At 44.5% G+C, this 13157-nt stretch overlaps 1 protein-coding gene across 3 annotated transcripts; it reads right to left on the minus strand.

The window, feature by feature from the left end:
- Nucleotides 1–1300: 1300 nt before the first annotated feature.
- On the minus strand, nucleotides 1301–10484 carry HFE (homeostatic iron regulator). 3 transcript variants are annotated; one of them, XR_015152302.1, is made up of 6 exons: nucleotides 10169–10484; nucleotides 6598–6861; nucleotides 5869–6168; nucleotides 4495–4770; nucleotides 4171–4362; nucleotides 1301–3269 (listed from the first exon to the last, which is right to left on the minus strand). XR_015152302.1 is itself a non-coding variant. In XM_086369919.1 (6 exons), the coding sequence occupies exons 1-6, from the start codon at nucleotides 10242–10244 to the stop codon at nucleotides 3229–3231; spliced, it is 1071 nt and encodes a 356-aa protein (XP_086226045.1). In that variant the 5' UTR covers nucleotides 10245–10484; the 3' UTR covers nucleotides 1301–3228. The 3 variants fall into 3 exon arrangements, 2 of the variants coding, with proteins under 2 accessions (XP_086226045.1, XP_086226046.1); XM_086369919.1 differs by having other exon boundaries at nucleotides 4249–4362; XM_086369920.1 differs by lacking the exon at nucleotides 4495–4770 and having other exon boundaries at nucleotides 4249–4362.
- Between the last annotated feature and the right edge of the window lie 2673 nt (nucleotides 10485–13157).

Genomic DNA, 13157 nt, shown 5'->3' on the forward strand with positions numbered 1-13157 from the left:
AAAGCTATAACCAACCAAGATAGCAAAATAAAAAGCAGAGACATTAGTTTGCTGACCAAAGCCCATCTAGTCAAACATATGGTTTTCCAGTAGTCATGTATGGATGTGAGTTGGACCATAAAGAAAGCTGAGTGCTGAAGAATTGATGTTTTTGAACTGTGGTGTTGGAGAAGACTCTTGAGAGTCCCTTGGACTGCAAGTAGATCCAACCAGTCAATCCTAAAGGAAATCAATTCTGAATATTCATTGGAAGTGCTGATGCTGAAGCTGAAACTCCAATACTTTGGTCACCTGATGTGAAGAACTGACTCATTGGAAAAGACCCTAATGTTGGGAAAGATTGAAGGCAGGAGGAGAAGGGGATGACAGAGGATGAGATGGTTGTATGGCATCACCAACTCAGTGGACATGAGTTTGAGCAAGCTTGCAGAGTTGGTGATGGACAAGAAAACCTGGTGTGCTGCAGTCCATGGGGTCGCAATGAGTCGGACACAATTGAGCAACTGAACTGAACTGAACTGAACCGATCTGACTTCAAATGTAGCTGATCTTAAGAACTGATGAACAAGGCCAGAAAAATTAAGCTAAGAAACACTGAAAGAAAATGGAAATTTTATAATTGTGGTTATTTTTTAAAAATTAACAGGCTACAGTTAATAAATGTGTTACTGTGAAGAGTAGAATGTTTCTTGAAATTTTGTCCTATGTGAAACAAAAAGAACATAAAATAAACTGTTGCCTAATTAATTTTAGTATATCCTTAGTAAGGTAGGAAACAGTATGAGCAAGGAAGATTTTTGGCAGTCTGCTTTGAATATGGGAGGATATTTAAGGAGAAAGAATTTGTGCTTCCACCGTGGTTTGGAGGCAAAATGACCAATGTGTTACACTTTAGGTGATAATGTCTCTAGGGTAAAGAAAAACAATTAATTCAGCTACTATAATTTAATGAAAATAAAACATTAAAAAAATTAGAAGCAGTACGGTGATGGTGGTGGTTTAGTTGCTAAGTCATGTCAGACTCTTTTGACCCCATGGACTTGAGCCTGCCAGGCTTCTCTGTCCATGGGATTCTCCAGGCAAGAATACTGGAGTAGGTAGCCATTTCCTTCTCCAGGGGATCTTCCCAACCCAGGAATCAAACCCAGGTCTCCTGCCTTGCAGGCAGATTCTTTACCCACTGAGCTATGAGGGAAGATCCATGACCCCTTAGAAGCAGTATAAATGTCCCCAAAATAATTTAATGATGAAGTTGATTAAGTACATACATAAGATGGACAAATGCATCAGGAAAATCATGTACAGTTAATTACGTATTTATTAAAATCTACGCATTTGTTAATTTTATGTATTTTAATATGGCAATAATACTGAGAAGAAATACACAAACTGTTAATAGAGTTAGCTTTGGCTAATGGAAGGAAAGTTTCAATTCAACTCATTTTAAACTTTTCTGTAGTAAGCACAAATTCTGTGTACTTTTATCCACTTAACTTTCATAACCAGAAAAAAAGAAAAGTTTAAAATAGTTGAGATATTTGTGCCCAAATTTAGTACTTACCAAACAAACTTCTGTGCTGTATTTGGTCTGAGGCACCTGCCCTCCGACCTCCAAGACAGAGCCTTGAACATAGTTATGCCACCAGTTGTACATAGCAGCATGAAATAAACATGAGTTATTTGGTGTGTGTGTATATATACACACATATATATATGTGTATATATGTATATATTTCTATTTTCCCAGCTTTAATATGAGAGGAGTTGCTCCAGTTTACGGAGGGAAATGCCTACACCCTAGTGGCCCTGATTGGAGCAGGACTGTGAGGTCCAACACAGTAACTAACCAACCCTCCCAATCTCAATCTCGTGAGTGCTGCCAGACAGAGCTGGCCAGTGTGGCAATGGAGAAGTTAGCAGTCACATTCCAGGGTTCTTCCCTCAGGAACTTTGAAAGGAAACATGGCCGAGATTGGTTTTTGATGTTTTTCCCTTCACTTGAATCAAAGTCACTGAGTATACAGACAATGAGATAAGAGAAGAGCCATCTCCACAGCCATCTCCTTCTTTCCCCACTTAGTCCAAGTATCTGATCATCTGAATGCAGGAGCAAGGAGCTGGATCAAAGAGCCAGCCTGACTGAGCTTGACACCTATCTCTGTCCCTGGCAAGCTGTGAGATACTCTATATTAAATTTCACTTTCTTCATCTTTAAAAAAAAGAGGGGGGAAAATAGTACTGATGTCAAAGACCTATTGTAAGAACTATATGAGATAATACATGTAAATGGGCACTCAGAGAACTAAGTCTGGCACCACGTAAGAGCTTTTAAAATGTCAGCCATCTTATCCTTATCATCATCATCTTAATTATCATTTTCATTATCAGAACAAGGAGATGGTGTGAGCAGGGATCAAATCCTGTGCTACTTCAAGTCTGGCATACAGAAGAGGTATTGCAAAAGTGCAGGTGTCATTAATCTAAGGAATCCCACATGGCACCTTTGCTCGAATTAAAAAAAGATATCCTTCCCCAAGACACTTCCCACCCATTTTAGAGAAGACTATCCTAATAGGCACAAACATCCAGGAAAGGATGCCTCTTCTAGAAAAGGTGTCTCCTCGGGTTGTGCAGTGCACAGCCTTCACAGCTGTACGATAGTCCAGATCTCCTTCTGATGGAAGAGACCACAGGGCTTGGTGACAGGTGAGTTCTCAATAACAGAGGAAGGGTTAAAAGGAAACTTGAATGGGTCTAGGAATTGCCTGGATGTGTGTGCCAAATTCTGATAGAGGCATTAGAGTGTATGACCTAAGGAGAAGGTTCAAGCTATTCTCAGAGGTTTAAAGGAATCACGAGCAACCCTCCTCCACTACCCCCACCCCCAGATTTAAGGAACCTCGTTCCACAGTTAGGAGATGAGATGATGTAGGTGTACGAAGTCTGAGGTGATGCAGGAAATCAATGTAGGTTCTAAATGTAGCCTGGGATTCAGGAAAGCCGCTTCTGGGGCAGAAGTCACAGCTGGGGCCGTTTAACAAGCAGGAACTCAGAAACCTAGATGGTGAACTTTTCAAGAGTGAACAAGGAAGGTTAAGAGCAGATAGTTCCTGAGACAGTTCCCATTTCTTAGCTCCAATTGTCCTGAGCATGAAGAATGCCACAAGGCCACGTGCTCCCTGAGTCTTGAGTTCTGTCTCCGCCCCATAAGGGTCTGCAGGCTGCCCTTCATTCACATTCGGCTAAGGCATAGTTGACAGCGGCTCCTCCTGCAAAGACATGTCCAGGAAACAGGCGTCACAGACTTTGGATCCTCCCCTGACCCCTCATCCACTCATGTCAACTCTGACCATCCTCTTTCCAAGGAACCCCTGGATTTCAGGGACCATAATCTCTCATCTGCAAATGCTGAGTCTCCTTGCCTAACTGGTCTCCTTGCCTCCCATCTCACTTCCTAACAACTCACTCTCCATACCATGGAGATTGGATCCTCCTTTGCTGATTTAAGTTCCTGCATTGACCCTTTCCACCCACACCCCCATAAGAACCCAAAGGCCCACAAGGTTCTGCAGGAGCTGGCTTCTGTCTACCCCTTTTTTCCCTGTACCACCGATGTTCGGGAAGTAGAAATGCAGACTGATAAGTATGTAAAGTCAAGGGTCAAATTGATGATAATTTCTCACTCCCCAGCATCTGTCACTCTCTCCCATGTGCTCGGTTGCTTCATTTGCACAGAGCTCCCCTCATCCTCAACATTACCTAAAGAAATTCTACTTCTTCAAGATCCAGAAGCTATGGTTGATCCGCAGATGAATGTGGTCCTCCCTTCCCTTGACCCCACCAAGAACATTTGCTTCATAGGACCGTCAGGGGTCTTTAACTGCATTTACCTGTTTCAGGGATTTCATTTCCTACTAGACTTGAGTTCTGAGAATAGCAATGGTGACTTAACCTCAGAGAACCTGCACTACCTTAAACAGCCCTTTGCCAAATAATAGGCGCTCAACAGATGTCTGTTGAAATAGGAGCTTTCATTCTGAGGAGCTTTCATTCTGAGAGAAATCAGATTGGAAATCAGCAAGAAATTCCTGCTCCCAGGGAGGTGCCAGGGTTCCCAAAGAAAAAAGAAGAGAGGGCTTCTCATGGATGCCAAATCCTCTTTGCCTCCACCTGCCACACTTTCTGCAGGAAGATGAGAGTGTCCTGGGCGCCATGGTGCTAAGAGGCTTCCTCCTTCTTCCTACTCACTCGAAGACTGCCGTCTCTTTAAGATTCTGAACAAAATTCCAATAAGGAAGATGATGACGCAAACAGCAATCCCACTGAGGATTCCAGTGACCAGGGTGCCAGACAGTGAGGGCTCTAAAACAGCAAAAGCAAATGAAAGCCCATGACGCTGCCCCCAGCCCAGAGCAGACCCTCCCCTGACTGCCCTGTTGACCAACCCCAGCCCGCCCACACCAGGTTTTCTCAGCCCCTGCCTCTCATCCATACCCCAGGTGGCAGTGAGGGGCTGATCCAGGCCTGGGTGCTCCACTTGGCAGCTGTATCTCTGCTCTTCCCCAGGGAGCATGGCCAAGGCCACCCAGGCCTGGTAGGTCCCGTCCCCATTGGGCAACACATCCTCTGGCTTAATCTCCTTGGCATCCAGGAACTGCTTCTCCTTCAGCCACCTAATGGTGATGTTCTGGGGGTAGAAGTTCAGAGCCCGACACCGAAGAGTAGTCAGTGAAGAGGTCACGTGATGAGTCACTTTCACCAAAGGAGGCACTGGACAGGAAGAAGGGAGGATCTGGAGAGGGACTCTTCCTACCCATGCCAGGAAGACCAGAACATTCACTTCCTTTCTTTACCACTTTCGCTTCCCTTTCTTTACCACTTTCACTTCCCTTTCCCTACAGATTGGAGGAAGGAGTCACCCTGTGCAGACAGAGCAAGCTGTAGGAAAGACACACCACCATTTTGTGTCCTAAAATACGTTACATGATTCAGTTCTGATGTGGGTCAGTCAGTCATAGCAGCCTGTTCTCCAGTCCCACATGGAAATATGCATACCTGTTGCCCATGTGCTATGTTCTTTGTTAATACTTTAAGTTGAATCAAATGAAACTGCCCCTTGTGTGTGCATGTTAAGTCACTTCAGTCTTGTCTGACTCTTTGGGACCCTATGGACTGTAGCCCACCAGGCTCCTCTGTCCATGGGATTCTCCAGGCAAGAATACTGGAGTGGGTTGCCATGCCCTCCTTCAGGGGATCTTCCCAACCCAGGGACTGAACCCATATCTCTTATATCTCCTGCATTGGCAAGTGGATTCTTTACCACCAGTGCCATTTGGGAAGCCTGAAATTGCCCCTTATGAGGATCAAAACTGACTGAATACGTACTCTCGGTAATTTCACCTGGTTCAACCTGATAAATATTCTTGTAGGAAGGGGTCTTGTCAGATAGTCAGCCTTCATGACTACTAGTATGTTCTGTGAAAGTAGCTTTGACCCCTTAAGATTGTGCTACTCTGACCAGTTGCCTCATTAGGTAATTTCTTGCCTTGGTATTCATTCATATGAAAATTGGCATCTCTGAATCACTAAAGGTTACAAATGGGCATAGGGTTCTTGGTTAAATTGAGAGAAAAATCACAGTTACTTCTTTAGCTATGTGCATGGAAAAAAATTAAAATCATGACTCACATCTCAACTGTAAGGGGGAAACCTCAGAGCTAGAGAACTCGAGGTGGAAAACTCAGACCTCAGTTCCTTCCCAGGAAGTCACACAATATCGGCCATCTCTGAAACCCCAGCTGGGGATCCTGTACCCTGTACCCCGCCTCCACTCCTTCACGAGAGGGCCAGAGAGTGCTCCCGCCGTACCTTGCTGCTCCAGAGGCCCTCTCCCCAGCTCCAGCAAATGCAGCAGCTGCTCGGGGCAATCCCGATCCAGGTAGGCCCTGTTCTGCTTGGCCCGAATCTTGTTCACTTCCCACTCCAGCTTGGTGACTTGGGCCCTGGGCTCTGCTGCTCTCCAATCCAGTGTCTCAGGCCGGAATTCAAGATGGTCCTGCCCATCGTACCCGTACTTCCAGAACCCTCTGGTGCTGTTGTCCTCTTGCAACTCACAGCCCAGGATCACCTGCAGGGTGTGGGACTCTGGCAACGCCCCCAGCTTCGTTACTGAAACCAAAGGAGCAGGTCCCTGTTTCTGCCATTGTGTGTGTGTTAGTCGCTCAGTCGTGTCTGACTCTTCGCGACGACCCTACGGACTGTAGCCTGCCAGGCTCCTGTGTCCATGGGATTCTCCAGGCAAGAATACTGGAGTGGGTTGCCATTTCCTTCTCCAGGAGATCTTCCCAGCCCAGGAATCGAACCCAGGTCTTCCACATTGCAGGTGGATTCTTTACCATCTGGACCACCAAGGAAGCCCTTACAGGGATTACAGGAACCATTACAAGGACTGAACAACCTCAGGAAGCAAACACTTGCCCTCTTCTCTGCCCCCCAGGACCTCAAATAGCCAGGATCTCAAACCTCCCTCAAGATGCATCTGTGAAGCAGGGATACACCCCACCCACCTTGGGAAGGTGAGGCCCGCTCTTCACGCACCCTTGCTTTGGTTGTGGTTGTCCATGATCGTCCAGAAGTCCACGATGAACATGTGGTCCCAGCCTTTCAGATTCTGACTCAGCTGCAGCCACAGCTGGCTGGTGGCCCTGCCCCAGAGCCATGGGGCGCGCCGCTCTGCACGGCGACTCTCATGATCATAGGACACGAACAGCTGGTCATCCACGTAGCCCAAAGCCTCAAACAGGGGCAGCCCGAGGTCTGGTTTGGAGGCGCCCATGAAGAGGAAGCGCAGGGAGTGTGACCCTGGGGAGAGGGCAACAGGACACATAGGAGACTGGGAGTCCACACACGGTCTGAATCTACTCGAACCAGCTGTGTCTGGTCCCACCCTGTGAAAGTGGGTGGTGCCCTCCCTCCCCATGACCCTTTTTCCCCAAGACCCTCCTTGTGCCATGTGGGCTGGACCCCCTTTCAGCCCCCAGCCCCTGACCCAGAACTCACAATTCCAGCAGCCTTCCCTTGGGGACAACAGATTTTAGAAAATCCCAAGACGTGTCTAGCTAGGGCAGTTGAGCTCAGGAGTTGGTGCTCAGACCCAATTAGATCCAAGTCCAGAGGAATTATTGTCCAGCTTTTATCATTGCTTCCATCTCTAAACCCTTTCTTGTGTACAGACAGACCTCTTTTTTTTTTTTTTTTTGCCCTTTGAAGCTAATGTGTTTTTTTACAAATTGGTTTTTGGCAACCCCACGTCAAGCAGGTCTATTGGTACCACTTTTCCAACAGCCTTTGCTCACTTTTATATCTCTGTGTCACATTTTGGTAATTCTCACAAGATTTCCCACATTTTCATTATTGTTCTATTTGTTATGGTGATCTGTGATCAGTGATCTTTGGTGTTACTATTATAAAAAGATTTTGACTCTCTGAAGGTTCAGATTATGGCTAACACTTTTTAGCAATACTTTTTTAAAAATTAAGGTACATATGTTTTTTAAGACAATACAGTTGTACACTTAACAGCATACAGTGTAGTAAACACAACTTGGGCATGTACTGGGAAACCAAAAACTTTGTCTGAGTTGTTATCTTATGACGTTCCCTTTATTGTGGTTGTCTGAAACTGAACCCACAATATCTCTGAGGTCTGCCTATAAATGTTTGCTGTTAAATGCTGGCAAATGTGCTGATAAATAGCTCAGGGTATCTTTCAGCATCAAAATAGTTCCAAATCAAATGCAAATGTGAAAAAAACACCCAGAAAGCCCAAAGGGACAGGCCTTGGGCAGGTGTGAGTTTTCTTATGCATTCCCTTAATTCTAGATGGGGGAGTTCAGTGTGTATCCTCGATGCCTAGAACAGTGTCTGGCATGTAGTCGAAGCTTAATACATACTTGTTGGATGACTAAATGCCAAGTTCTAGATTTCGATCTCTGACCCTGAACTCTAGATTCTTACTCTCCAACTCTTCCTATATGATACCACCAGTTGGATGACTCATTGGAATTTCAAACTTGAACAAGTCTAAAATCAGGCTCTTGGTTGCCCCCAAACTGCTCTTTCTTCTACCTTCACCACCTTGGAAATGACACCACCGATCCCCCTGTTGCTGAGGCTGATAAAATAAAGATAAAATAATAATAGAGCCACCTTGACTTTTCTCTATCATATGAACCTTCATAGATCCCTCAGCAACTTCCTTTAAAATAAATCCAGAATAGAGTTATTTCTCACCACCACCTCTGCTCCCACCCAGCCCAGTCCATCATCTCTTGCCTGTCTGCTTCACCCTGTTTTTTTTTTTTTTTTTAATCACTGCTCCCTTCATTCTGCTTTCCATAGAGCAGCCAGAGCAATCTTTTCAACAGTTATTCTTGATCACATCACTCCTGGTTTGGAGTCCACACTGCAACCTGTGAGGCCCTAGGGGACTCACCCATGGCTCCTTTGCTGAACCCATCACCTGTTCTGGGCCTCCGGAGCCCTTGCTCTTTCTTCAATCAGGATATTTATTTTCTTAGGGACATCTGGCAACACCTGGGGACGTTTTTGGTTGTCACGACCAGGGAGTGTACTAACATCCAGTACGTAAAGGACAGTGACCCTGCTAAATGTCCTACAGTACACATGACAGTCCCCACAACAAAAAATGTCAATGAGTGCTGACGTTGCAAATCCTTGCCAGGTCCCCCTAGCCTGTCTGGGAAGCGCTGCTCCCAATGAACATCACCCTTACTTACTTCAAGTCTCTGCTCAAACCCAGCTGGGGACAGTGGCCTACCCTGACCTCCTCGCTTCACAGGTTACCCTGATGCTCTCTATCCCTTTGTGTATTGTCATCCCTATCTACTCAAAGGCAAAGCATCGACTCGACTTGGCTCCCTGCTCTTGATATACTTGTAGTCAGTGAAGACTTTCCTTCATCAGACTTTATGATTTAACCTCTACTGCAGAGTAACTTTTAAGAATTGCAACTATGAAGAGCCCTGGGTAACACTGACAAAGTTACTGGTGAGCAGGTCTTATTTTGTTCTCATCATCTATAAAGTATGGATACATATACGACCTACCCTCCAAGTGTGGTTGGGTCAATGTATAAAGCATCCAGAGCTGTGCCAGACAACGGTGAGGTCAAACACTGTCAGCCAAGATTACAACCAGTAGTAGGTACTTCATGTCAGAAAACCAGACTATCTAAATTCTTTGTAACCTGGGGAAAGGATTTAACCTGAAGTTGTTAACCACTAATAAAATCAAGATATGAATAGTTCCTACCGCCCGAAGGCTGAGTAGAGTCAAACCAGATCACAGATAGGAAGGTGATTTAAAATTTAAATGTCTTACATGCTAACTATCATCTCTTTGGCCTCCTTTATATACAATACTATTAACATTGCAAATTAACAACCCCAGGCTGAAAAGAACAGTGAGAATCAGTTCAAAAGTTCAAAAATATCAGGCAGGTTATTTTTCCAGGCAAAAGAACAGTCCCCAAGAGTAAGGCCTCTGGCCGAACTCTCAAGAACCTCCTATCCTCAGTCTGTGCCAGAGGTTCGGAAATGGAAACCCGGCGGCCTTCACTGTGTGTTTACTCCCAGCCCTTAGAGCCCCCGGGTGTGGAAACACCGGAGGGGGCACTCCGGCCAAGGTCGTCCTCGGTGAGAAGAACTTCCTGTTTGGGGCGGGATCGGCGGTGAAAGGACACAATCGAAGTGCGTGCCTGCTAAGTCGCTTTGGTTAACAGCAGAAACAAGAAAACCGAGATCGGAGGCCAAGGACCCCTAATCCTAGCTCGACCTCAATGAGAGATTTCTATTCTAAAAGCGTCCAAGCTGGGAGAAGGAGTAGGTGGTTCCGAGCGCCAAGCCGTGGCAGCAAGGACAGAGAGTGGGCGGGGAGTGGGAGGTCAAGGTCTTGGGACGGGAGGTCCCCTAACCCCATCTGCACTTTCTGTGGCCCGCATGCCCCCCGGGAAAAGCTGGGGGAGGGCACCGCGCACAGGGCTGAGCAGCCGTTCGGAGCTTAGCGAACTCCCAAGCGCTAAGAAAAGCTAGTTTCGATTTTGCCTCCCCCGCCGCGCCCCTCTAGCGCCCGCAGCCCCCGGACTCACGCGGCGGTCGCCCCTGCGTGGCCGCCGTCCGCAGGAGGATCAAGAGGAGAAGCGCCGGCCGGGCTCGCGGGCCCATTTTCCCGGCTCGGACCGCGCGTCCTGGCGCTTTTCAGCCGCTTGAGTAGGGCGGGGAAACGGGGATGATCCAAGAAGTCACCCTGGAGCCATTGCCGAGGCTCTGGGGATCCCAGATGAAACTTCCTGGCCAGTGGGATCCTTTTCCGGGGCTGCTGCTGAAAAGAAATGGGTCTCCGGCGCTAGAACTCTCTGTCCTGAAACCCAGAGTACCTGCTTGGGAAACACTCGGTCACACAACTGTCTCTTTGGTTTTTTAAATCCCGAGAGGATGCTGATTGAGAATATATTTAATGATTTTATGATCTAAATATTTACCATTTAAATATTGAATAACTTGAATATTCAGGTGCACATTTTCAAAATTTTTAAGTTCAACTTGCCAATCTTGATATTCAACTTACGAATATTTTTTGCATAAAAACTTCATTTTATTCTTTCATCAGAATTTAGTTAAATCATAAACTTAATAGATTAGAGCCTATCTATTGCCGTATCTTTCATAGCTTTTATAGTTACATTTCATGAACTGCTCATTGGAATCCTCTGGAGAATCGTAAAACCTGTAGATGTTCTCCTATAGCCCCCGGACACCCATTTAATTACTGTGCAATGCCACCAGGGCACTGGGATTTTAAACAACCCCCTCCCCCACCCCAACACAACAAAGTTTGAGAACTACTGTCTTAGACTTTTCAAAAGAATATTAAAAAATATTTAGGAAAAAGGATTTTCCTAAAACCTTTAAATACCTGGTAAATACAGTGATACCTTTAAAAGCACGTATGCAAATTTTTGCCATCCAAGAAAAAATTCAAACTTAGAAATTTTGGAAAGTATGGGGATATGAAATAGGGTGGAGAAAATGTTGAACATTGATGATGAGTACATGGGAGTTGACTGTACAATTTTTTTTTTTTCCCTAGGTGACAGCTTTACGGACATAAAATTCACTTACATACAATTCATCCATTTAAAGTTTAAAATTCTAAGGCTTTAGTATATTCATAAAGGTGAGCAACCATATCACAATCAATTTAGGACATTTTCATCCCCTCCACAAAGAAACCTTTCAGTAGTACCTTTTAGTCATCATCTCCAAATTCCACCACCCGCACCCCCCCCCAACCAGTCTCTAATCTACTGTTAAAAAACAAAATTCAGCACAGTAAATTTTAAATATTGAATTGACTTTATTGAATGATTCATGAGTCAGGCAACATACCATCTAGTAAATTGAGGAGAGCTCCAAAGAACTACAGAAAAGGAAAAATGTATCTTTACTATGGCCTTTTTCTGGCTTCTCAGAACCTCCATCTGCTCATCTGTGAAATGGGGATAATAAACTCTGATCATCAAATGATACTCTACATGAATGAAATTTTACAGCTTTTAATAGATAATGACACTCCTAGAGGGTAATAATAACAGATCTGACAGATTAGGAACAAACTATTTTGGTTTAGAGTGCCATCAGAACGAATGACATAGCATAATGAAGTGTCTCATTTGCAAAGAGTTTGAGGCCAATGCAACGACTATTTTTGTCAATTGTTATCTTTCAGCTCTTCCAAGAGCCTTTGAAACTTTAAGGGAGAAAATGTCCTCTATATTTAATATCTACCAGTGAAAACTGTCCATATATATTGTTTTCATTACCGATGAGAAAAACAACAAAGTCTACTCTTGCTCACTTTAGTACAGTTTTTGTAAACTACCCTATTATATCTTATTTCTGATGAGTATATGTGTGTGCCATAGGGGCACATACAATCTGTAAGGCAAAGTTATATTGCAAGCCACTTGAACTCTCTGTCTCAATTTTCTTGTTTTGTAAAGAGGTGGTGATAATAGCTACTCCACAAAATGATACTTAGAATTAAGTTTAAGAAACCCCCAAGTTGATAAATGAAGCCCTCAACAAAGTTCCTGGCAAATAATCAGGGCTAAATTATATTTATTATTATTGCCTGTCCAAATATAATATTAATATCATCAATGACCTTTTTTTTTTTACCTGAGGATGCTGCTCCCTACCAGGTGACAGATCAGTATCCTCTTGCAGATTGTCTATATTGTGGTTAATGGTTATTCCACAATTAATAATAGTTTTAGAAGATAAAACATGTGCAGTCTCTTTAGGTCTCTGGATTCTGGGTACTTTTCTTAGGCCATGCTACACAGCATGTGGAATCTTAGGTCCCCGACCTGGGATGCAACTCATGCCCCTTGCATTGCAAGTGTGGAGTCTTAACCACTGGACAGACTGGAAGTCCCTGGGGTTCTTATGCCTAGTTTGCTGCTCACATTTAAGACACAATTAAAGTGGCTTCTCCCCAAGGTTTCTACTCCCATGATAGGATAAAATTGGCCATTTCCTCCATTTGTCTCTACAGTATACTAACAGATGTAAAACATTTCTATCCATTCTCTTCTCCTATATTTTCCCCTTTATTCTAAACTGTATGTACAATGGGGGTAGTTATGTGTGCGTTTCCTCCTTATTAATTGTTAAAAAAGTGAATGAATCAAGCACTTGTTTCTAGTACGTTTGATAATGTTTTCCTCTTTATAGAGTATTGACTCCAAAGGGCCTATTGGCCAACCTAGTGCTTGACTACTCTGGGCACTTAGTCCACTCTCACAGCCTCTCAATACTGTCACGTCATTTGTAGGTAATAATCATTTCTGTCCATCAAGAGACTATAAGAATGAGTTTGAAATTTTCTGAGTAATATGTCAACCCAAAATTAATGATTGATGACTTAGCCAGGCAGCCAGGAGCATCAGCTGTCCATCAAGGGCAGTGTGAATTTGGAGCATCATCTAGTGTCTATTGGAGTCAATGACATCCCATAGTAAATGCTTTGGGCAAAGAAGGGCTGAGGCCGGAGCAAACTCACTTATTAAAGGT

Source organism: Bos grunniens, chromosome 23 (genome assembly GCF_055505025.1).
Source record: "Bos grunniens cultivar Pamir isolate PY7600 chromosome 23, Bosgru_T2T1.0, whole genome shotgun sequence".
Lineage (NCBI taxonomy): Eukaryota > Metazoa > Chordata > Mammalia > Artiodactyla > Bovidae > Bos > Bos grunniens.

Excerpts from the sequence above, each read along its gene's own strand:
- HFE (XM_086369919.1), bottom strand. The coding sequence starts at position 10,244 with ATGGGCCCGCGAGCCCGGCCGGCGCTTCTCCTCTTGATCCTCCTGCGG. Across the intron at positions 4,771-5,868 it reads AGGGCCTCTGGAGCAGCAAG|TGCCTCCTTTGGTGAAAGTG; the intron begins GTACGGCGGGAG and ends CTTCCTGTCCAG. Across the intron at positions 4,363-4,494 it reads GCCCCTCACTGCCACCTGGG|AGCCCTCACTGTCTGGCACC; the intron begins GTATGGATGAGA and ends TTGCTGTTTTAG.